This window comes from Choloepus didactylus, chromosome 2 (genome assembly GCF_015220235.1).
Source record: "Choloepus didactylus isolate mChoDid1 chromosome 2, mChoDid1.pri, whole genome shotgun sequence".
Taxonomy (NCBI): domain Eukaryota; kingdom Metazoa; phylum Chordata; class Mammalia; order Pilosa; family Megalonychidae; genus Choloepus; species Choloepus didactylus.
In genome coordinates this window covers 98,910,871-98,936,383 of record NC_051308.1, presented here as the reverse complement: position 1 = coordinate 98,936,383, position 25,513 = coordinate 98,910,871, and the positions used below count along the sequence as shown (strand labels likewise).

Sequence of the window (25,513 nt, the reverse complement as noted above, 5' to 3'; positions counted from 1 at the left end):
CCAACAGTGAACCCTAAGTTAAAAACTATATATTAGCAGAAAAAATGTCCAAAATATCCCACTAGGATATATTAAACTGGTGTGAGGGCTGGCAAATTCAGGCAGGATATGAGAAAGAAGGAACAAGAACAGGCCTATAGGAAGATTAGCATGCAGACTGGGCTGCAAGTTCCAAATGTTAACTGGTAGGATGAATATAAGATCCCTTGCCTTAGGTGTTAATAATAGGGTAGTATATGGGAACTCTGTATTTTATTCATGAGTTTTCTGTAAACCTACAACTTCTGTAATTAAAAAAAAAGAAAGAAAGAAAGAAAAAAGATCCCTTTCCCTGAGCTGATTTAATCCGGTTTATTCTCTTTAAGGAGAAAGGATATAGGTAGGAAAGACTGGGGATGCTGAAATGAAGATATATGGAAGAAAATGAACAAAATGGAATGGAGCTATGGTCTACCTGGGGGCCAGAGCTGCTTTTCCACCTGAGCAGTCCTCTCACAATGTGAACAGAACTGAAGACTACAGTAACAGAAATTTCCTTAGAGGGGTTCAACAGAAGACTGGAATGGCAGAAGAAACCATTGAACTTGAAGATAAGACAATTGAAATCATCTGTCTGAGGTGAAGAAAGAGGAAAGAATGAGGAAAAGTGAACAGAGCCTGAGGAACCTATGGGACACCATCAAGCAAACCAATATTTGCATTGTGAGAGCCCCAGAAGGAGGAGAAAGAGAGAAAGAGGCAGGGAGAATATTCAAAGAAATAATTGCTATAGACTTCCCTAATTTAATGAAAGACATAAATATACACATCCAAGATGCTCAAAAAACTCCAAACAGAATAAACCCAAATAGATCCATACAGTGCCATATTATAATCAGACTACTGAACGCCAAAGGGAGAATTCTGAAAGCCACAAGAGAGAGGCAATGTGTCACATACAAGGGCAGCTCAATAAGGTTAAGTGCTGATTTCTCATCAGAAACTATGGAGGCAAGAAGGCAGTGGGAAGACATATTTAAAGTGTTGAAAGCAAAAACTGCCAGCCAAGAATTCTGTATCGAGCAGAACTGTCTTTCAAAAATGAGGGAGAAATTAAGACACTCCCAGATAAACAAACGACATGAGTAAATACCAACACTGTTGTTATTTTTGATTTATAACTCCACTTTTTACTTCCTACAGGATCTAAAAGGCAAATGCATAAAATGTAATGAGATTGAAATGGTTTGGAATTCATAATGTATAAACATTCAATTTGTGACAAGAACTACATAATGATGGGGAGACGAAGGGGCATAAGAACATAATTTATATAAGCTATTGTAGTTGTAAGGTTGGTATCAAAGTAAACAGGATTGGTGGCACCAGGGTCCTCTGTAAATGGGGGTGAAGCTGAGTGCTAAGATAAGGAAGACTGGTTGAAAGCTGTTTGAGTAAGTTAGAACCCTAATTCTCCTCCCCAACTCCATTTCACTGGGAGACTGCCCCCCACCCCAACTCCAGTAGAAGAAAGGAGGGTTTCCCTCCTCTGGAAACCTTAAAACAGGTAGTCTCTATAGTAGGGGACACAAAGGTGGACTTACTGTGTGAAACTAGTAAAACTGACACTTCAGAGCCCCTCAAAGGCATGGTTCTTTTCTGAGGCCCTGGAAGGAGCCCTAGCCACATGTTCACCTGGTCTGTTGTTTTTGCAAACTTTGAAATCATAAAGTGTTTATACTGCAATCAATTAAGAAAACCTGTTTTCATTTACTACTTTTTCTCCTGCTTACTACCCGCCTCATGTCAGGCAGCTATGGAGTAGCCTTGGCCTTTTTTAGGATGAGACCATCAGGAGGTGAGTTGGGAATATGCTGTATTAACTGCAATTTGTGAAGATATTTTTGGAAAATTTTAGCAAAATAAGTGGGAAATTAAAAAAAGAAAATCAGTATTATTTGCAAGACCTATATCTGGTCCCTACTTAATTCTGCAGGCTCATTTCTAATCACTCCCATGAATTTTATGTTCCTGTAACACTAAACTGCTTTAAGTTCCTCCACAGATGATATATCCTCATGATTTGGTGTCATTGTTCATAAAATCCTCTCTACCTTGGTGACCAATTGTTCTGGTTTCCCTGGGACTGTGTCACTTTTAGCTCTAAAAGTCTCATGTCCCAGAAACAACTCAGTCTGGGAAAAATCAAGATGGTTGGTGAAACTATTTCTACCTAAAATATTTGTCCTGTCCCTAATCCACCAATTTCTTGGCTAATCAGTACTCAATTTTTAAGCCTCAACTCAGGTGTTTTCTTCTTTCAAAAATTTTGATTCCTTAGCCAATACTATCCTACAGAACTTTCTATAGTTATGAAAATATTCTGTATCTATGCTGTCAGTATGGTAGCCATTAGCTACATGAGGCTACTAAGCACTTGAAATACGGACAGTGTGACTGGGCAACTAAATTTCTCACTGCATTTGATTTTATTAATCCTAATTTAAATTTAAATAGCCACACGTGGTTAAAAGACATTGCAGCCTGAGACACTGGGTTAGAAGTCCTTTCTTCATTCACTCAGAATATTCCAAGCACATCTCTATCATTATACTCACTGAGTTTGTACATTCTGTTATAATTATCTGTTTATGTATCCATCAACCCAATTAGACGGCAGGCTCCTAAAAGACAAGGACTACACCTTATTCTTCTTTATATTCTAAGTAATTGGCATGTAGCTGGTTTCTCAGTATTAGAGTAGGTGCTCAATTTTGTCTCATGAGTGCATCGACAAGTTAATAAAAGCTGATGTGAAGACATATTGTACCAAAACTCCCTTTCCAGGAAGAACAGTCCTTTCATAAAGCTGGTAGCCTGAAAATTAGCAGAAGAGTCACTAAAAACCTGGGAGGCTGAAAGCAAACCAAAGTGACATCACATTTTTTCTGAAATCCTGTTCCATTACTTTCAAGTACATCCAAACAGAAACTGTAACGCTAAGCATTGTCATGATAGACTATTTGTATATATGGCTTAACAATATAGCAGCACAGTTTTATGATACATACCATGATGGTTAAGTTCATGTATCAACTTGGCTAGGTGATAGTATCCAGTTATTTGGTCAAATAAGCAATGGCCAGACTATTATGTGAGACTATTTCATGGATTTAAATCATTAGTTATTTTATCACATTGACAGCTGTTTTTATAGACAGTCAACAAAGGAGACTGCCTTCAGCAATGAGAGAAGTCTCATCCAATCAGTTCAGGGCCTTAAAGGGAGAACTGATTATTTCATACTCAGAAAGAATCTCTACTTCAGCCAGCAAGCTTCTCTTGGAGAATTCATCAAAACCTTCATTAGAGTTCCCAACTTGGGTCCTGCCCTAAGAAACTCAGAATTGCCAATCCCCATACCCCATAGTCACCTGAGTCAACTCCTATAATAAATCTTATTGTGTGTGTGTGTGGGGGGGTGCATCTAATCTAAAGTTCTTTCATTTTCATTTTTCTCCATTCCCAGCCCAGTTAATTCCATCTCAGATGCTCACATTTTTACTCCCTCAAGACCTGCTTTCTCTTTTATCCCCTTTATTTTTTCAGCTCTTAAAAAGTTATTAAATTCCTTCTCCGTCTCTCTTCGATTATGATCACCAAACCCTGACTCTAATTATTTCTAGGAAAAAAATGTTCTAATTACTCATCCTCATTATTTTAAAATATATGATTTAAGTTTTACAGGGTTATTCTTTTGGATATAATGAGACGTGAAACTTAAGTCTCAACAATTCTCAAAACTCCCTTTCAAGTTTCCACTTCTCATCTTCTGAAGAAATCTACTTTCCCTCAAGCCTTAACAATTGAAATGAATTTTTAAATTACTTCATATCCAATTTTGTTTTTAATTACCAGTATTTTTTTTTTTAAAAAAGGACAAATACAAGGACAAATTATTTTTCCGTATTTCCAGGACACTATGAAAAGAGATACTCATCTCACTCAGGCTCCAGAATCCCTGCCCTTCTCCCAGCCACCTTCTGAGAAATATGTCTGTGATGGTTAATTTCATGTGTCACCTTGGCTATGTTATGATGTCCAGTAGTTAGGTTAAGCACTGGCCTGCTGATTAATGCAAGGGTATCTCGAGAGGGATTTGCATCTATAATCAGTAGATTGCATCTATGATCAACAAAAGAGACTGCCCTCAACAATGTGGGGACTTAAAAGCCAGAACTAAGGGTTTCAGAGGTGAGAAGAGGAATTTGGACACAACTTCAGCATTGGTTCTTGCAGAATTTCCAGCCAGCTAGCTTCCCCTGGGGAATTCAAACAAAGGACTTCAGTATCAGGTTTATTGGAGTTTCCAGTTTGCAGCCTGCCAGCCCCCATGGTCATGTGAGTCAATTCCTTATAATAAATCTCTTTAAAAATAAATAAATATTCATAATACCCACTGCCCTGCCACTCTGACCCAAGAGGCAGCCAATCCATATGTTCTCCTGTGACCTATGGTGTAAAAAGATGAACTGAACCAATTATATTCCTTCTTTCAGGAATTTAAACCAGGAAATCCTGGGAAAATAAAGCCATTATTTGTACGAGCAGAAGTAGAAAAATTACAATATAGTATTGATTCCCGCACTTTCGTTTGTCTAACAATTGTCTGGGTAGCTTGTTGAAAAGCTGATTCCTGGGTTCCACATTCAGAAATTCTCACTAGGTAAGGTCGGGGAATAAAACTCAGCAGCCTTCTTTTTTTTTTTTTAACAAATATTTCAGGTGATACTGATGTAGATGGTCTATAAAGCAAAGTATGAGTAATACTGATATAGAAAGAACTTCAGGATGCAAGCCAAAATTACGTGGATGCAGAAATTAAATGCTAAAAAACACTGAAGAGAAGGTGGGGAAAGAAGTAGATATTAATAGTAGGACCTTAACGTGAAGGTCTCACTGTCAGCTTGCTCTGCTTGCAGGACTTGCTTTACAACCATTCCTGCTTCCTCTAATGCTAGTTCAGATTTTCCTGAGTTTTTGATCCCATATATCCTTAAAATAAATCCCTCATTACATGACATAACTTGAATGCAGCTAAAAACATAAATAAAATTCATCTAACATAAGTGAATTAGCACAATTGCCAAAAGATGGAAACAATCCAAAGTGTCCACCAACAGATGAGGGGATAAAAAAAAATGTGGTATATACATATGATGGAATATTATGCAGCAGTAAGAAGGAATGAGGTCCTGAAGCATGCAACAACATGGATGAACCATGAGGACACAATGTTGACTGAAATAAGCCAGACACAAAAGAAAATTGTACACTTTAACTAATATAAACTACCTAAAAAATGTAAAATCAGTTGTCTTAAAATGTAGAATATAAGGGACCTAGAGATAGAAGCTAGAGAAGGGGGAGCAGTTACCATATATGTACAGAATTGTTAACGAGGTTGAGCTTAAATGTTTGGGAATGGATAGAGGTAATGGTAGTTCCTTATTGGGATTATAAGTACTAGTGCTGAATTGTAGGTGAATTTGATTGAGAGGGGTTGCTTAAAGTCATCTATGTCACCAATTAACAATACAAATATAAATAAGTTCTTGTATGAACTACTACAAATGTACACTTGTACAAAGAGTTAAAAAATGTATAAGAGACCACTTCCATATTCTATGTTTAAAAAAAGGTTAATGGGTACAGAATTTCTATTTGGGGTGATAGAAAAGTTTTAGTAATGAATGATGATGATGGTAGCACAACACTGTTGATCTAATTAACACCACATATATATATATATGGAAGCGTTAAGTATTAGAGAAGCATGATGCATGCAGCCTACTCTCAAATGTTTAGATAACAGATAGATGATTGACAGATAGGCATAATAAATGTCATAAAATGCTAAAAATTGGTATATCTGGGTATCTGGGAGAGTGGTATATATTGCAGTTCTATGCACTGTTTTTGAATTATTTTTGCAACTTTCCTGTAAGTTTGGAGTTATTTCAAAATAAAAAGCTAAAAAAAGAAAAGAAAAAAAAAAAGGTGGTGAATTAGTTTTTCTTCTGTGAAAGGGAAATGTGAAGTGGTGGAAACAATACCTCCTGAAATTAAGTAAAAACTTCAGTTCAAATGCAAAAGACACCTTAATTTCAAATTAATGGCTGTATCAAAGATTTTAACAAAGAACTTCACCTAGTGAAATCCAGTGACACTTTGCGTCTCTGAAACACTGACCATTGCTGAAAACTCTCTTCTTTCAGTGCAGCAGCATCACTCTTTATAGACCCCTCCCCCAAATTTATCTATTTTTGTAAAATAATCTCAAACGGGGAATCTGAGCAAAGGGAAAGTAAGAGTTGCATAATAAAAAAACAGTAGATAAGATCAATACACAGAAATACATTTAATTGATCCTATAAAGTTGCTGCAGAAGAACAGCAAATCTGAATCTAGGCTTATTAGAAGCCAACAAAGGAAAAAACAATCAGTTCAAGCATAGTATCCATAACATAAAAATAAATCTAATTATTTACAAGAATTGCTGCTTTTCCTAGCATTGAAAACTAACAGAAATCATGTCTACAATTTCTCATTAAAAGAGTGTTGTGTGATGTTGTGGATAGCATTCTCAAAAACATTTCATAATAGTACTACAACAAATTGTACCTGGTTGGGTTGTTTACAATATGACTAAAGGTGCAAATGCCAAGGTGAAACAGAGTAAGCAATTTTAGTAAGTCCAAAATAATGCAATTTAAATTTACAGATTTCTGATAGCCTGGCATAATCTAACAGTAAACTTTACAGTATCTAGAGAATATCTAGGTTGTGGGTCCCTCAAGCAACTCTTCATAAACATTATGTCTTGTAACTTATAATGAGATTTTTTTTGGTGAGCAAACAATTCAAGGTTGCATTGCATGTTAAGATAAATTGAGTTGAGATATTTTGTGTTGTCAATTTAAGGGTAGAGGTAATCTGCCTTCCATTTTTTTTATCTTTCCTATCCTTTATAGCAAAGCTACTTGAAAGGCTTGTCCACATTCAATGTCTTCATTTCCTCACCATGCATTATTTCCTTAATCCATAAAATCTGGCTTCTGTTCCCATCATATAATGAAACAATTCTTGCTAAAATCACCAATAACCTCCATTTTTGCCTCTTACGCACTTAACACCCACCCTTGTACCCTTTGTTCCCCACTGAAACTCATCTCTCAACTTCAGTGACACGACTACTTCCCTACTTCTCTAGTAATACTTTTTCAGAATTCCACTTCTCCTACCCCTTAAATGTCTTTGTTCCCCAAGGCCTCTCAATCCTCAGTCCTCTGTTCTTCTCACCCTAAATGAATGGTCTCCATGTGGCATCTCATTTCCCTTGTGGACTCAATTACTACTTATAAGCACATTATTCTAAAATCTATCTGTAGCCCTTATCTTTCTTCTAGCTCCAAAGCTGTACCTCCAGCTGTGTGCCAAATATTTCTGTTCTATTGTCATAAAGGCACTTCAAATCCAACATGTTAAAAAATGAAGTCATCTTCTCTTTTCTTCCCCACGCCAATCTGCAACTCCTCTATTTCTTCTCCGAATCAGAAATGTGGGCATTTTGCTAGTCTCAATCCTCTCTCCATACCCCATACCTAAACAGTCTTCAAGTCCTGTTACTTCTACTTCCTCTGTATTTTTTGAATCTGTACCTTCTACTTCATTTCCACGCCACTGCCTAAACTCAGATTCTGAATTACCATTTTTATGCCTGGGATACAAGATAAGCCTCCTGACTTTCCTGCCTCCAAAACGGTCCCCCCCCTCCAGTTTATCCTCCAGATTATTGCCAGAGGTGATTTCCTTAAACAAAATCTGATGTCACTCTACTGCCTAAATTCCTTAATGGTTGTCTGAAGCCTTCTGAACACAGGGTAAACTCCTTAGTTTAACTTATAAAATACCTTTATGAACTAAGCCCTGCTTCTGCCTGTATATTTAGACATACCTTTTATTTGTCATACTTAACTATTTGTACTTCCAGATACATACCTTACTAGTCTACCCCGACATGCTTTTGCATATGCCTATCCTTCTGCCCAGAATGTACGGTGCTTAAAAATGTGGAATTTGACCAGTTCAAATTCTATTTCTACCACTGACTAGGTGAATGACCTTGAGCAAGTTACTTAACATAAGTCTCAATTTTCTCATCTATAAAAATGAAGAAACAGTGTTCTCTACCACATATGGTGATTGTGAGATTTATAAACTATGTAGAGGGCTTAGCACAGTGTGTTGCACATGGTAAGTAAGGGCTCAATATATTTTATTTCGCTAACTTGCACTAAAGCTTCAAGATTCAACCAACAGATTATCTCTTCAAGGAAACCTCATCCCCTACGTTGATTCAAATATCCTTTCTCTTTATTTTTATAACACTCAGAATATATCTCTATTAAAGTTCTTATCACACTGCAGAGTAATTACATATTTTTTGGACTATTTTCCCTCTCTAGACAGAGATCCTAAAGGACACTCTTAAAATGAGTAGGTCATTTAGAAAATGTCTGATACCTCTGCAATAAATTGAGACATTTTAATCAGAATAGGGTACTGGCATAGTCCATCCTGGTGGAATTCTCCCTGGGTTACAATGCAGTGATATGGGTATAAAGACATAGTTTCTGAACCAAATACACAATTTCACAGCAATTTTTTTTCTGATTTCAGAATCACAAAGTATCATAAAGTATAAACATACATCATATCTAATCATTCTGAATTCCTTTTTGGAACAAAATTACCTAAATTCTAAATTACACTGAAAAACCAAACATATGGTCATTATTTCTCAGACTTGATAAAAATTACTCAGAAGAAAATTTCCTACCCCTTGGTGGATTTCCATCTCTCATCAGTACTCAGTAAGGAAGCCAAGACAATATTAAATAAAGGTAACTCAGAGTTGACTGGAAATAATCATATCAGATATGAAAAAAATATATATGCTTTTGCAAACTAAGTCAAGAACCCTCAGAGAAGTTCAAAAACTATAACCGTCAACATCATTTTACTAAAAGTGACAATTTCAAAGCTAAAAACAAGAAAGAGCAACTGCATGAATTTGTCCTATCTACCTCACAAAGCGGTTGTGAGAAGCACATGAGATAACATATACAAGTGCTTTGTAAGCCATAAAATTATAAAAACATGAATTGTTACTATTAACAATTTTATTTTAATTTCATATCTAAGAATTTCCTTTCCCTCCCACCCCAGGGAAAAGCTAAATTGTGTTCAGACCAGTAGCTCATCTTACCTATTTTCTTTTTCTGTTGCCGACCAGCTGATTCTGTTATTGTTTCCTTCTTCTTTTCCACTGTAAACAACATAGTAACACAGTAAAAATTAATTATGCATTATGCTAAAAAAAAGGATGCTTTTTCATGGCTGAACCAATGAATGAAGCTTACAAGGAAATTACTCATTGATTTTGATTATGACCATGATTAAGTCAACTGGCCTGCTCCTACACCACTGACAGTAAAAGGTAGACACTACAACATTCTAAGAATAAAATGATAGTGTAAGCATCATTAATCAAATACTCATAAAGGACTGTATTAAGTCACAACATAATCAAAATTAAGAAGATTTTCAGACCATCAGTTGAGGATGATTACATTAGGCAAAGTCTAGGCACAACTTTCAAATTCTGCTTTCTCAGATCGCTATGGTTAATTATAGTTCCATTCTTATATTTACTATGGAAGGTAGGAATTGTTTCATTCAACTATTGGGTATCTGAATAACAGGCAATGTTATGGGTGGATTAAAAAGGCAATACCTGATTCTTGGTCTTTAAAGACTAATCTAGTAAAGACAGATGATCAAATACCAATTATAGTACAAGAAAGTGGTAAGATAGTCATATGCACAGGATAGGAGCATGAAGAAAGCCCAAAAAGCTAAGACCAATTTTTTTTTATCAATTAATATAATAATGTAACAGTGAGTTTTTGAAAAGGGATAATATAATACATTAAATTTTATACTGACTGTTTTTTATCATCTGTGAATGGACTAGGAATAGACATGTCAAAAATTACCTTTAGTGGATGATACTGACTGTTTTAAAACTTCAACTTCCATGTGAGACCAAGGGAAGAGAGGTTTAGTTGGTGCAGGATCTATATTTCCTAAACAATTTAACTTCTATAGTTTGTTCAAATACCATAACTACATGGAACTTTGAATAGGAATTGAGACCTGGTAGGTTTGTATAGGTTAGTGTGAAATAGCAACACATCCCAAAGTAATCTGGGCAGAGAATAAAAACATATATGCAGGGCTCCACTGAGGAGCTGGGGGAAAACGAGGAAGTGTTGGACTTCCTCACCTGGATTGTTGCTGATGTTCTCACACACATTGAGGACTGGCGGTTTGGTATACCGAGCCCTCTATCTTGGGGCTTGCCCTTAGGAAGCTCATTACTGCAAAGGAGAGGCTAAAGCTGCTTATAACTGTGCCTAAGAGTCTCCCCGTGAATATCTCTTTGTTGCTCAGATGTGGCCCTCTCTCTCTAGCTAACCCAACTCAGCAGGTGAACTCCCTGCCCTTCCCCCTACGTGGGATCTGACTCTCAGGGGTGTAAATCTCCCTGGGAATGCAGGATATGACTCCCAAGGATGAATCTGGACCCAACATTGTGGGATTGAGAATATCTTTTTGACCAAAAGGGGGATGCAAAATGAAACGAAATAAAGCTTCAGTGGCCAAGAGATTCCAAATGGAGTCGAGACGTCTCTCTGGTGGGCATTCTTATGCACTACATAGATAACTCTTTTTAGGTTTTAATGTATTGAAATAGCTAGAAGTAAATACCTGAAACTATCACACTGCAACCCAGTAGCTTGACTCTTGAAGATGATTGTATAACAATGTAGCTTACAAGGGGTGACTGTGATTGTGAAAGCCTTGTGGATCATTTGATCATAAATTCCTAGAAGACAGTATCTATGCCCACTCATTTTGTATCCCGTGTTTATTTACATTGTCTGTTCCCCATATTATGTCAGTGTACTTATTTGGCTAGCAAACAGTACTGCAAATGTATTAGTTCTAAAACCTCCCTTAAAGAGAACTGTCAGGTAAGATTCTTTCCCTTAGTATATTATTATGCTATAAAATCTTAAAGTGCTGACTAAATACGTATTTCTGTGTTTGTGTATATGTATGTGTATTTCTATAGTTTTAGTACGAACCTGCTAGAGTGAGATCACGAAAAGAAATTAAGTCAAATTCCATAAGACCACTACAGAAATAACATTTTTAAATGCAAAATGGGCAGAAAACATTGAATGTTCTATTCTTTATTGTTATTATTAACCAGAGAAGCAAAAATATTTCTTTCTTATCTCCAAAAGAGTATAACACAACTACTTGGCATTTAACCATGACTGCATACAACACAACAGCAAAAAAAAAAAAAAAAAAAAAGTCTACAAAATGTAAGTATTAAGAAATTATACACATTAGCCTAGTCTTCCAGCAGACTGGATTTTGAGACTAAATAAATATTTTCTAGGGATAAGATAAATTAATCTAATGTTTTTTCAAACTCCATGAGATTGTGAAGAAACCCTTTTGTGTTGATATTTATTCACTATAACTTTAACGTCATAATAAGAACTGGGGATGACAGAGTTGACAGAAATAAAAGCTATCTACCACAAAACACAGTTTTGTCCACAATCTGCTATTGCTGCATTCTGAATTCCAGAGTTCTGTCTGTTTACAAATTAATCTAAAAGCTTTATCCTGTGTCACTGTAAACATAAATACCTTATACAGTACTTAATTGGCTTACAGTTAATAAATTCTCTCAAATAAATCAACTTGTTACAAGAATCAAGTTAGATATACTGTGATGGTTAGGTTCATGTGTCAACTTGGCCAGGTGACCCAGCTGTCTGGTCAAGCAAACACTGGCCTAACAATTGCTGTGAGGACGTTTGAGACTGGTTAATAAACCAACAGGCTGGTTTATTAAATCATCAGTCAATTGACTGCAGCTGTGACTGATGACTCACCAAAGGGCGTGCCTTCCACAATGAGAGAATACAATTGGCTGGATTTGATCCAATTAATAGTTGAAGACTTATAAGCAAGACAGATAGAGGACCTTCACTTCTTCGTGGGCTGCCCAGTGAAGCATTTCCTGAGGAGTTCATTGAAGTTGCCAGTTCTTTTCCTGAGGAGTTCATCGAACACATTCGTCGAAGATCCCAGTTCATTTCCTGAGAAGTTCGTCGAAGTTGCCGGTTTGTTTCCTGAGGAGTTCATCGGACATGTTCCTTGGAGTTGACAGTTTGTTGACGGATCTACAGAATTTGGACTCGTGCATACCCACAGTTGCGTGAGTCACTTTTACAATTTGATAATCAGAGACACCTCTCATTGATTCTGTTTCCCTAGAGAACCCTAACTAATTACAATATACTTTTTCCCATTCACTGAAGTTTTTTTTTCTTATTAGTCTATTTCTCAACAGTATCACAATGAAAGAAGTCCTACCAATATTTAGAGCATACCCGTAAGCCTACAGACAACATGAATCAACCAACTTGGTAACTACTGAGAAAGCATACCTTTTGTCAAAGGCCCCACGTCGGCATAGCTGCTTTTTTAGATATTTTTTGGATAAGACTCCAAATAATGCCAAGCATTAGATTAGCACAAGAAAAGAAAGCTTCATCCTGATACAATTCTGATCAAAACCTACTTATATTTTTTGTATTCCTCAAAGACCCTACAAACTTTTTTTGCCTAGATCATAACAAGTTCTAAATATAGAATATCAGAAACTATTATATATTTGGAACTAGGACATTTATTCAAAGAGAGAATTTATCTTATATTTTTCCTTTTAATATCCTCCATGCTAAATATAATAGATGTACACTTGATCATAAATTCCTAGAAGACAGTACCTATGCCCACTCATTTTGTATTATACATGGTAAACTCCACATATAGAAAGCAATCAAATGTTAATTGATCATATAAACAAAATAATACATGCTTACTGAGTTTTGACAGATTACCCAAAATAGAGAACCTAAGAGCATAAGAAATGCAATGAGTCATTCCAATCATCATCAACCTACCTCATACGTATCTTCATAGCAAGCACATTAAATAGTTTTATTAAAAATCAAATTATGGACAGGGATGGAAGAAGATGGCAGCATAGAGGGGAATGGAAGTTAGTCCCCTGGAACAACTAATAAACAAACAGGAACAACTAGTAAATGATCTGGAATAACTGCTGGGGGACAACCGTGACTATACACACATCATACACCAACATGGATTGGGAGGAATGCCTGAGATTGCAGCATAAAATCTCTAAGTACAAACTGTGGACCTGAGCCAGGAGCCCCCTCCCCCCACAGCAGCCAAAACCTCTGCAAAACCTCGCTGATAGAGAAAGCAGCACTCTCTGAACAAGCAAATATACCTCAGTTCAGCTCCAACTGGAGTTTTAATTAATAAATGTGGACTGCTCAATACAAGCAACAAATCCCTAAGAAACAGAGGCTTTTAGTGATGACTGACATTAAAGAGTCAGAAGACTTCTCTGTCCCGGGAGGGGGAGCCCAGAGGACCAGGTGCTATCTCTGGCCAACAGGTGAAACTGGGGGGTCCGTGGACTGGCCCTGAAAGGGGGCTTTTTGTCCCTTTTTCTTTCTCTCAACCTGAGCGGCTCAGTGGAGAAAGCCTCAGCCATTTTCAGTTCCTAGCACTCTGAATCAGACAACGGTAGGGATAGCAGAGTCAGAGAGACAAAGAACCTATTTAAATGCAGATGATAACTACTGAAGGGGTGTATCTTCCCTAAGAGGAAGGAGGTGGTATCCACCTTTACTACCTGCCTTCCATTCATAATCAGACCCCAGAGCCTGGAGGAAAACAGCCAAAATAGAAACTAAGTGGGCCACACCTCCTTACATCCATCTGGAGCCACAGGCTCACAGGTGCCACCTGCTGAGCAGGTTAGGAAAAGCACAGCGGACTGAGGCCTCACAGGGTGTGTCAATCTTCTAAGACACACCCTCAGGGAAACCTGATACTGAATATTGCCCCATTCTGGGACCTGAGCCTGTTCTGGTCTGGGAAAACCTGATTGGGGTAACCAAGGAAACCAGATGCCTAGACAACAGAAAACTACAACTACACTAAGAAAAACAAAGTTATGGACCAAAGGAACAAACTTACACTTCAACTGAGATACAGGAATTGAAACAACTAATGCTAAATCAATCCAAAAAGTTTAGGGATGATGTGGCAAAAGAGATGAAGCATATAATGAAAACGCTGGGTGTACATAAGGTAGAAACTGAAAGTTCAAAAAAACTGGCAGAACCTATAGAAATGAAAGGCACAACACAAGAGATGAAAGAAACAATGGAGACATACAACAGCAGATCTCAAGAGGCAGAAGAAACACTCAGGAACTGGAGAACAAGACACCTGAAATCCTACACACAAAAGAACAGATAGGGAAAAGAATGGAAAAATATGACCAACGTCTCAGGGAATTGAGTAATGACATGAAGTGCATGAATGTACATGTCATGGGTGTCCCAGAAGGAGAAGAGAAGGGAAAAGGGGCAGAAGCAATAATAGAGAACATAATCAATGAAAATTTCCCATCTCTTATGAAAGACATAAAATCACAGATCCAAGAAGTGCAGCATACCCCAAACAGAATAGATCTGAATAGGCATACGCCAAGACACTTAATAATCAGATTATCAAACATCAAAGACAAAGGGAGAATCCTGAAAACTACAAGAGAAAAGTGATCCATCACATACAAAGGAAGCTTGATAAGACTATGTGTGGATTTCTCAATAGAAACCATGGAGGCAAGAAGGAAGTGAGGTGATATATGTAAGATACTGAAAGAGAAAAACTGCCAACCAAGAATCCTATATCCAGCAAACTGTCCTTCAAATATGAGAGAGCATTTAAAATATTCAATGACAGAGTTTGTGAACAAGATAGCTACACTACAGGAAACACTAAAGGGAGCACTACAGACAGAAAGGAAAAGACAGGAGTGAGAGGTTTGGAACATGACTTTGGGTGATGGTAGCACAGCAATGTAAGTACACTGAACAAAGATGACTGTGGGTATGGCTGAAAGAGGAAGATTAGGAGCATGTGGGACACCAGAAGGAAAGAGGAAAGATAAAGACTGGGACTGTATAACTCAGTGAAACCTAGAATGCGCAACAATTGTGATAAAATATACAAATATGGTTTTTCTTGAGGGAGAACAAATGAATGTCAACCTTGCAAAGTGTTAAAAATAGGGTAGTATTGGGGGAAAAGTACAATCAATGCGAACTAGAGACTTAGTTAACAGAGACATTGTATTAAGCTTCCTTTAATGGAATAAAGGCACTATACCAAAGCTAAATGCATATAAGAGGGAGACATAAGGGATGGGTATGGGACTCTCGGCATTGGTGATGTTGTCTGACTCTCTATTTTATTTTAACTATCTCTCCTTTTGTTGCTTCCTAGCTGTCATGTTTTTTTGTTTGTTTGTTTTTTCTTTTTCCTCTTTCTTTTTTCTTTTTCTTCTGTCTCTCTACCTTCTTTGATTCTTCCTCCTCCTTTGTGGAAGAAATGGAAATGTTCTTATATAGACAGTGGTGATGGTGGTGAATACATAAATACATGACCATACAGGGAACCATCAACTGTTTACTTAGGACGGAATATATGGTGTGTGAACAAACCCATCTTAAAAAAAAATTGGGTTGATGAAGAAACCTTGAGGGCCCTATATTGAGTGAAATAAGTCAGACACTTAAGGACAAATATTGCAGGGTCTCACTGATATGAACTATTATAATATGTAAACTCATAGACATGAAATATAAGTTACCAGGATATAGAACGAGGCTAAAGAATGGGGAGTGGTTGCTTATTATGATCAGAACTTAAACTAGGTTGAACTTAAATGTTTGGAAATGGACAGAGATGACAGTAGCACATTGTGAGAATAACTGACAGTGCTCAATGGTGTGTGAATGTGGTGGAAAGGGGAAGCTCAGAGTCAGATATGTCACCAGAACGAAAGTGGGAGGTTAAAGGATAGGAATGTATAAAACAGTGAATCTTGTGGTGGACAATGTCTGTGATTAACTGCACAAATATTAGAAATCTCTTTCATGAACCATAACAAATGTATCATGCTATAACCAGAAATTAATAATAGAGGGGCATATAGGAGAAAAAATATATACCTACTGCAAACTATATACTACAGTTAGTAGTATGTTAACATTCTTTCATCAACAGTAACAAATGTACTATACCAATACTATGAGTCAGTAATGGAGGGGGGTTGGTTAGGAGTATGGGAGGATTTGAGTTTCCTTTTTTTGTCTTATTTCTTTTCCGGAGTAATGAACATGTTCTAAAAATTGAAAAAAAAAAAATTAATTGTGGTGAAGGATGCACAGCTGCATGATGGTACCATGGGCAACTGATTGTACACTTTGGATCTCTGGATAATTGTATGGTATGTGAACAATCTGAATAAAAAAAAAATCAAATTATGGAAACTGCCTGGCAACTATATTAGTTTGAATTTAGGTATAAAGCCTAGATTTCTGATTTGTAAATATCATACAGATAACTAAAAATAAGGCAAGAGGTGGTTGGGCATGATGGCGGCATAGAGAGGAGTGGAAGCTAAGTAGTCCCCCTGGAACAACTACAAAAAACCAGAAACAACTAGTAAATAATCCAGAATAACTGCGGGGGGAAAAACAAGACCATCCACTCATCATACACCAACCTGAATTGGGAGGAATGCCAGAGAACACAGCATAACATCTGTAAGTAAAACCTGAGGATCCAAGTCGCAAGACCCCCTCCCCCATAGCCCGAGCTGCAAAGCCTCCTGGTGCCAGAGAGAAGCTTTCTCCCAGCAAGCGAATATAGCTCAGCTGAGCTCCAACTGGGGTTTTAAGTAGCGATTGTGAACTGCTCACTACAGGTACGAATCCCCAAAAAACAGACAGAGGCTTTGGGTGACGACTGACCTTGGAGAGCCGGAGGGTCGCCTCGGCTGGGTCTGAAGGGGACTATCTGTTTCTTTTTTGGCTCAGTGGAGAAAGCCCCAGTCATTTTCAGTTTCCAGGGCTGTGACTTGGGGAAGGATGGAGACAGCACAAGCAGAGAGAGAGAGACCATTGAAATGCTAAGGACCTCCACCTGGGGGGTCTGTCTTCTCTAGGAGGAAAGGGGTGGGGCCCTTTCCATTCAGAACCAGACCCCAGAGCCTGAGGGAACAGGCCATACCTCCTCACACCAGTCAAGAATTATAGGCTAACAGGCATCACCTGCTGGGCAGAAAAGCACAGTGACCTGAGGCATCAAAGGGTGGAGCAATTTTCTAAGACACACCCTCAGGGAAACTGGATACTGAATATTTCTTCCCTCTGGGACCTGAGCCTGTTCTGGTCTGGGAAAACCTGATTTGGATAACCAAGGAAACCATGCCTAGACAACAGAAAATTACAACCTATACTAAGAAAAACAAAGTTATGGCCCAGTCAAAGGAACAAACGTACACTTCAACTGAGATACAGGAATTTAAACAACTAATGCTAAATCAATTCAGAAAGTTTAGAGAAGATATTGCAAAAGAGATAGAAGCTGTAAAGGAAACACTGGGCATATATAAGGCAGAAATCAAAAGTTCAAAAAAACAACTAGTAGAATCTATAGAAATGAAAGGCACAACACAAGAGATGAAAGACACAATGGAAACATACAACAGCAGATCTCAAGAGGCAGAAGAAAACACTCAGGAACTGGAGAACAAAGCACCTGAAAGCCTACACGCAAAGGAGCAGATGGAGAAAAGAATGAAAAAATATGAGCAATGTCTCCAGGAACTCAAGGATGAAACAAAGTACAATAATGTACGTATCATCGGTGTCCCAGGAGAAGAGAAGGGAAAAGGGGCAGAAGCAATAATAGAGGAAATAATCAATGAAAATTTCCCATCTCTTATGAAAGACATAAAATTACAGATCCAAGAAGCACAGTGTATTCCAAACAGAAGAGATATGAATAGGCCTACGCCAAGACACTTAATAATCAGATTATCAAATGTCAAAGACAAAGAGAGTATCCTGAAAGCAGCAAGAGAAAAGCGAACCATGACATATAAAGGAAGCTTAATAAGACTATGTGCAGATCTCTCAGCAGAAACCATGGAGGCAAGAAGGAAGTGGTGTGATATATTTAAGACACTGAAAGAGAAAAACCGTCAACCAAGAATCCTATATCCAGCAAAACTGTCCTTTAAATATGAGGGAGAGCTCAAAATATTTTCTGAGAAACAGACAATGAGAGACTTTGTGAACAAGACACCTATCCTACAGGAAATACTAAAGGGGGCACTACAGGGTGATAGAAGACAGGAGTGCGTGGTTTGGAACACAATTTTGGGAGATGGTAGCACAACAATGTAAGTACACTGAACAAAGATAACTATGAATACAGTTGAGAGAGGAAGGTGGGGAGCATGTGAGACACCACAAGAAAGGAGGAAAGATAAAGACTGGGACTGTGTAACTTGGTGAAATCTAGAGTATTCAACAATTGTGATAAAATGCACAAGTATGTTCTTTTACGAGGGAGAACAAGCAAATGTCAACCTTGCAAGGTGTTATAAATGGGGAGGCACTGGGGGAGGGATGCAATCAGCATAAACTAGAGACTGTAACTAATAGCAAAAAAAAAAAAAAGGCAAGAATCTACAATCTACATGGCAAAACAATAGTTATAAATATTTAAATTATAAGAATATTCATTCAAACAAATTTGAAGCTAAATTTCTTTTGTATTTCATGAAACAACTGAATGATATATGTGACATGAAGAAATTTGTATTTGTATGCCATTGTATGTGGACTAACTAATGAATGAATCATAGAACAATTTTTCACAAAGAATGTATGTGATGTTATGCTATAGAGATAACTTATTCTTTAAAATATTGAACAAACTTATCAAGTATCTAATCTATGCCAGGTACTGTATTAGGGGCTAGAGATACTATGACCTTTGCCTTCATAGAAATTAGTTTAGTTAGAGACTTTATTCTAATCATTATAACCACACCTAAGTAAAATTGCAATTGTGACAAGTGCTCTAAGGCAAGATATATGGATAAATTAGATCCTATGAGAAGATTTGACCCTGACTGGGATGTGAGATAAGACTGTATAATGTGAAGAATGAGTAGGGGTTTATTAAACAAAATGAAAGGGAAAAAGTATTCCAGGTAGAGGGAATAGCAGAAACAAAGATCCTGTACTACGAAAAAGTAAGACTACTACAAGGGACTGAAAGAAGACCTGGGTGGCAGAGAATAGAGAGCAAGGGAGAACATGTTAGAAGATGTGGCTAGAGAGGGAGGGAGGAAAGTGCTGGGCCATGCTGGACTTTATAGGCCATATCTTTATCCTAAAAGCAATGGGATGAAATGAAGGGTTTTAAGAAGGGCAAGCAACATAATCAGCTTTGTGTTTTGAAAAATTATTCTAAATGTACTATAAAGAACAAATTTGAATGGATGCAGGTAGGTCAATGAGGAGGCTCCTGCAGCAGATCAAATCAGACAGAAATTTGGACTAGGCAGTGGTAACCAAGATGGAGAAATGTGGAAAGACCTGAAAACTATTCAGGAGGCCAACAGTAACAGGGTTTGATAATGGACTGTATATATAGTGTGAGAGAAGAAAGTTTTCAAATTAACAAAGATTTATTAAACATCTATTATCTGCCAGGCACTATTCTAGGTGCATGGGATACATCAGTGAACAACAACAACAAAAGAAACCTACCCCAGTGGAGCTTTCATTCTAGCACATAGAGATAAACAATAAGCAATAACACAATAAATAAGCAAATCATATAGTATATTAGAAGGTGACATGAGCCATGGGGGGAAAATGGAACAGGGTAAAAGAGATTGGGAGTATTAGTGGTAGGGGAGGTGGGCAGTTTTGTTTTGTTTTAAATAGGGTGGTCAAGTTAAACCTCACTGACATGAGCTTTGAACAATGATTTGAAGAAACTAAGAGGACTGACCAAGCAGATATAAAAGGGAAGAACATCCCAGGCAGAGGGAACAGCCACTAGAAACTCAAAGCACAGGAATATGGGTAGTGTATGATGAGGAACAGCAAGCAGGCCAGTGTGAGTGGAGCAGAGGGAGAGGATATCAGAGTGGTAACAGCGGAAGCTTTATAAACCAATGTAAGGACTTCAGCTTTTCCTCTGAGTGAAAGAGAGATACCATTATAGTGTTCTGAGCAGAAGAGGGACATAATATAACAGGCTTTTAAAAGGATTATTCTGGCTGCTATGTTGAGAAAAGACTCCAGGGAGACAGAAACACATGTGAAGGCTACTGAAAAAATCCAGGCAAAAGATGATGGTGGCTTGGACCATGGTGACTGAAAGTGGAGATGGTGAAAAGTGGTCAGATTCTGTATATATACTGAAGGTAGCCCAAGAATATTTGCTGACAGGTTGGATGTGGGTTGTGAGAGAAGAGTCAAAGAGGACTACATAAGGAGTGTAACCTGAGCAATGGGAAGAAGGGAACTGCTATCAACCAAAATGGAGAAGACTACAGATGAAGCAGGTTTGGAAGTAAGGAAAAAGTGTTAAATTTTGTACATGTTATATTTGATATGTCTATTAGACATCCAAGTGGAAATGACAAACTGACAGCTGTATACACAAATCTTGCTTTCAGAAGAGAGGGCTACAGATATAAATGTGGGGATCATTGGCAAATACAGCCCATAAGTGAGTCCACCAAGGGAGTGAGTACAGAGTAAAAAACTAAATTTTGGATCACTTCAAGAAGAGGTTAAGAAGAGGAACCAACAGGAAATTGCAAAAGAATGCCCTGTGAGATAAGAGGAAAACCACAAGAGCATGGTGTCCTGGAAGCCAAATGAAAAAAGCATATCAAGGTTTCTAGCTTGTACTACTGGAAGCCTGGAGATACCATTCACCAGAAGAACAGGAAATCCTGGAAGAGGTTCAAGTTTGTGGAGGTAAAGATCATGAGTTTGATTTTAAATATGCTGAAGTGCATTATTAACACTGAGTGACTGAAAGAATGGTAAACTGTAATTTTAAAAACCTGAGTTTGGTCTCTAATTCTTTGCTCTGTGACGTGGGCATGTCATTTAACCTATCTGAACCTCCATCTCCTTTTCTATAATGTGGAGATAATACTTATGCAATCAATCACAAATGAAGGAAAGAAAACTTCAAACTCTTATGAAGACACACAGAAAAATAATAGAATACAAAAAATCAAAGGAAGTCTTAAAAACAAAAACAAAAACAAAAGTTACGTTTAATCCTTGCAAGGAAGAAAAGAACACTGAAGCCAAATCAGATTAGTAGGAACTATTCACATTATACCCTAGCCACCCTTTTACAAGTCTGTTGGCTATATCCTGTGAAATCCCTATTCTATTTCAAAGACAACAAATTCTACTTGTTCTCAACCTATTCCTCAAACATTTCTTCAATCCTTACCTCAAGTGAAATATGGTATTTCCCTGAAGACATTACCTACCTTGACACCAATCATATTAAACTGTGATTCTCCACACACCTGACATATTAAAATTTTCATATTTTTGTTCATATGTTATTTCCTTTGCCTGAAAGTTCCTTCCCCCACCCCATTCTTTTTCTAAATTCTAACTATTCATGAAAGACTGCAAGGCTATCTGCATCACGAAGGTTTCCATGGTCTCTCACAACTGACTGGGATCTCTTCTTTAGAACCACGCAACACATAATATGTACTCTCGTATCCCTTTCTCCTTTCAGGTTTGTATTATACTTTTATGCATAAAGTCTTATATTTCTAAATAGACTTAATTCAGATCAGATTCGTCTTTGTGTTTCTATAAAGTTTTTGTATCAGAGTCGTGCTCCTAAAACATTTACTGTGAATGTGCACTAAATGAGCTTGATGTGTTGAAACTGTATTTAAAGGACATGGCCATACTCACATTTTTTACTCTGTTTTTCCACTTCAGCTTTCAGTCTCTTGTATTTGTCTGTCCTATAAACCAGGACCCAGGTTATGCCTGAAACATTAAAAGTAACATGCTAATGGAGAAATGTTTGGAAGGGTCAGAAAAAACTGTTAATAGTTGTTAATATTGTTGGAGGAGGATTTCAACTAAATGTTAAGACAACTGACTTAACTATACCATGATGTGAGAATGTCTCCCAAAATACCCAAGTCCCCTGGAGTAGAGTATGTAAGCCTCCCTTCTCCCGCCGCAAGCAAGTGACGCTCGCGACCTTTCCCCGGTTGGCGCAAGGGACCCCAGGCCTAGGATCCTTCCCCCTGGGGACTAGCAAACATCCCAAAAGTAGCCGCACTCACCCTCGGCGAGCAGAGCCGTGCACACGGAGATAAAAACGATGAGCAGTGTGTCCGCGAACATGGTGCTCATCTCGCACCTCAGTCCCTGCGCTTCCACCCGCCAAGGGGGAAGTGCCTTCAAGCCACGGAAAGAAAAACGAAAACAACTTCCCGGGCTTCTGCAACCACCGAGTAACACTCCGACTCTGACAGACTGGAAATCACACTTCCACTTCCGGGCTACGATAACGGAAGGGCTTGATCGGGAAAGCCGTGCCGTCGCCGCGAAGCTAGTGGAAACCAACCCGCAATTCTCTGTGGTTGAAGGGGAGGAGTCAGGCAGAATCTCGCGAGAGTTAGAACTCAGCAGTGGGAGATTGTATGGTGGCGGTGGCGGCGGTGGCTGCAGGCCAGTCTTACGGTCTTTCCTAAAAAGGGGGTTCATCGGACCGTTTTCTTTCTCTGCGACCCTGTTATTTGGATTTGTCTGTGCTTCGGCCTTAGCCCATCTCTGTGGCCAACTAGATAGTTCAGCTTAGGTTTGCCGTAATGTAGAAAGATCGACTTCTGCAGACACATAGTGAACGCCTGTGTTTAGGTGTCAGGCCCCGGACTTAGGCTGGGGACGCAAAAATGAGTTAGTCCGTGGGCGCTGGCTTCAGGGAGCTCACATCCTGAAAGGACAGTAACTTGTACTTACGGTGATTTTAGAGTTTTAGTAGCTGTATGAAAGGAATACTGCGGTGGCACAATTGAGGAGGTGGTCAGAGAAAGCTAGTGAAAGGAATTGGAGTAGTGTCTTAGAGTAGGAGTGCTTTTGGAGAAGGACTTTCTAGACAAATGGAAAGGCAAAGACACGGATGCTTGAAAATACATGGTGTGTACGAGCAGTGAGTGGTGTGGCTAGAGAAGGGATCATGAATCCAAATGCTTGCGGTAATAGGATAATGTAAACGAGTTGAACAGGCTGAGCGTAAGAAAAGGGTGCGGAAATACTGCGATGAATAGGAGGGTACTACCTTATCTGAAAGGAGGATTTGATACTCAAATCCAACCAATATCTTTGGGAGAATGAGCACCCAGTTTTCGAGATCTAATCTATTTTCAAGAAAATCCAGAAATCCAGATTTTTATGTGAAAGTTCAACCTACAAATGATGGTAATTTCATTCAAACTCTTTAAAAGTTGAATATATCCAAGAAAATTTTTCAGCAGCTTGTATTGAGCCTATGTAGAGGTTTTCAGCTTTTTCAAACTAATTGTGTGTGTAGTTGAAAATCCAGACTCTGGCTGAGCTGTCTCTCCTTTCTGTCATTGGTTCCTTTTTCTTAAACTGTGCTTTTAAACATATTTCTCTTATAATACTACTTTTGACCTTTTTAATTATATGTGCATTTCTTGTCCCCTCTTTTAGACTTAGTAGCAGAGACCCTGTCTCCTCATAATGGACATTATTGAGCTTCTACTATGTTTAAGGAAGAGTGGTAAGCACTATAGGGTGTAACAGGATGATTAAGATACAATTCCAGATACAATCGCCAATGTTCCCCATGGCGATTATACATTGTAATAATTATAAGACTATTCATAATTTCTCTGTCTCCTTCAGTTGGTTTTGATAAGTTCTATTTTTCTAAGAATTTGTCTATTTTGTCTATGTTTTTCCATTTATTGGTATATAATTGTCTCTTAACTTTTAAGTCTGTTTTATCTGTAGTTCCATCTACTTTGTCCATTCATGATATTTATACCTTCTCTTTTTTTCTTGATCAATCTGGTCAAAGAATTATATGTTTGGTTAGTTTAGCTTTTGCTAGACCCAACTTTAAAATTTATTGACTTTCTCTATTGCATATTTATTTTCCTTTTCATTGATTTCTCCTTGTATTTTGTGTCTCCTTTGGATTCATTTTGATGTTCTTTTTCTAACTTCTTGATATAGATGCTTAGCTCATTAAGTATTTCACATTTTAACAGTTCTAAATCAGAAAGATTGTTAAAATCAGTAGTGTCTTAGAATTATAATTGGCAGCTTTCTTTTTTCTTAGTGGCACATAGAATAAGGCACGTCTTACAATTCATGGTGTCTTATGTTTAAATGAAACAAGTATAAATATTTAACTCTGCATATTTTCTTTAGGTATAATTTTTATTGCATTCCAGTTAGGCAAGAATACACACCTCACCATCTCCACTTAATCTTGTATTGGAAGTTCTAGTCAAAACAGTAAGGCAGGAAAAAGAAAGGAAATAAAATGGTAATGTCCAGTAAAATGGTCATGTCTGGTAAACATTATCTACATAGAAAACATGAAAGAATTACAGACAAATTATGAGAATAATGAGTGAGCAAGCAGGTTGCTGACTATAACATCAGAAAAAAAAGGCAGTTGTATTTCTGTATACCAGCAACAAATAATCAAAATATAATTGAAAAGAAGACATTATTTATAATAGCATTAGAAAGTATTGTCTGAGAGTGTCTAGATCAAATCAGAAAATGATAAATAAGACCTTTATGGGGAATTTATATGACTTTGCTGAGATACATTAAATAAGACCTAAATAAATAAACTTACTATGTCAGAGATAGAAGTCTTAATATCATAAAGATGTCATTTCTCCCCAGATTGATCTATAGAGTTAATACAATTCCAAATCAAAACCCCAATGGAATTTTTCATGGAACTTGATAAATTAATTCTAACAATTTTTATAGAAAAGTAAAAGTCCAAAGATAGCCAAGATACTTCTGAAGAAGAGTAAGGAAGAAGAAGAACCTTACCAGATGTCAACACTTATTTTTAAGATATGGTAATTAAGACACTGTAATGGCACAGGGATGGGCAGATTGACCAATAGAAAAGAAGAGTCTACAAATATGGACTGTAATATATGACAAAGATGGTATAAGAGATCAGTGGGGAGAAGAAGAGCTATTCAATAAAAGATGAAAAACATAGTTATCCACATGGAAAGAATGAAATTAGATCCATACACAACTACATA

At 37.6% G+C, this 25,513-nt stretch overlaps 1 protein-coding gene across 5 annotated transcripts in view; it reads right to left on the bottom strand.

Annotated features, from left to right (window-relative positions):
• Positions 1 to 22,801, bottom strand: part of TMCO1 (transmembrane and coiled-coil domains 1) — a 111,762-nt gene extending 88,961 nt beyond the window's left edge. For 4 of the 5 annotated variants that reach the window (XM_037825451.1, XM_037825454.1, XM_037825453.1 and 1 more), the window contains exons 1-3: positions 22,526 to 22,742; positions 22,143 to 22,220; positions 9,311 to 9,370 (exon numbers count right to left, since the gene is read on the bottom strand). In XM_037825451.1, coding sequence (XP_037681379.1) covers positions 9,311 to 9,370; positions 22,143 to 22,220; positions 22,526 to 22,595 — 208 coding nt within the window. In that variant the 5' untranslated portion in view covers positions 22,596 to 22,742. Of the gene's footprint in view, positions 1 to 9,310; positions 9,371 to 22,142; positions 22,221 to 22,525 lie in introns of all 5 variants that reach the window. The other variant, XM_037825455.1, reaches the window with a different exon arrangement.
• Between the last annotated feature and the right edge of the window lie 2,712 nt (positions 22,802 to 25,513).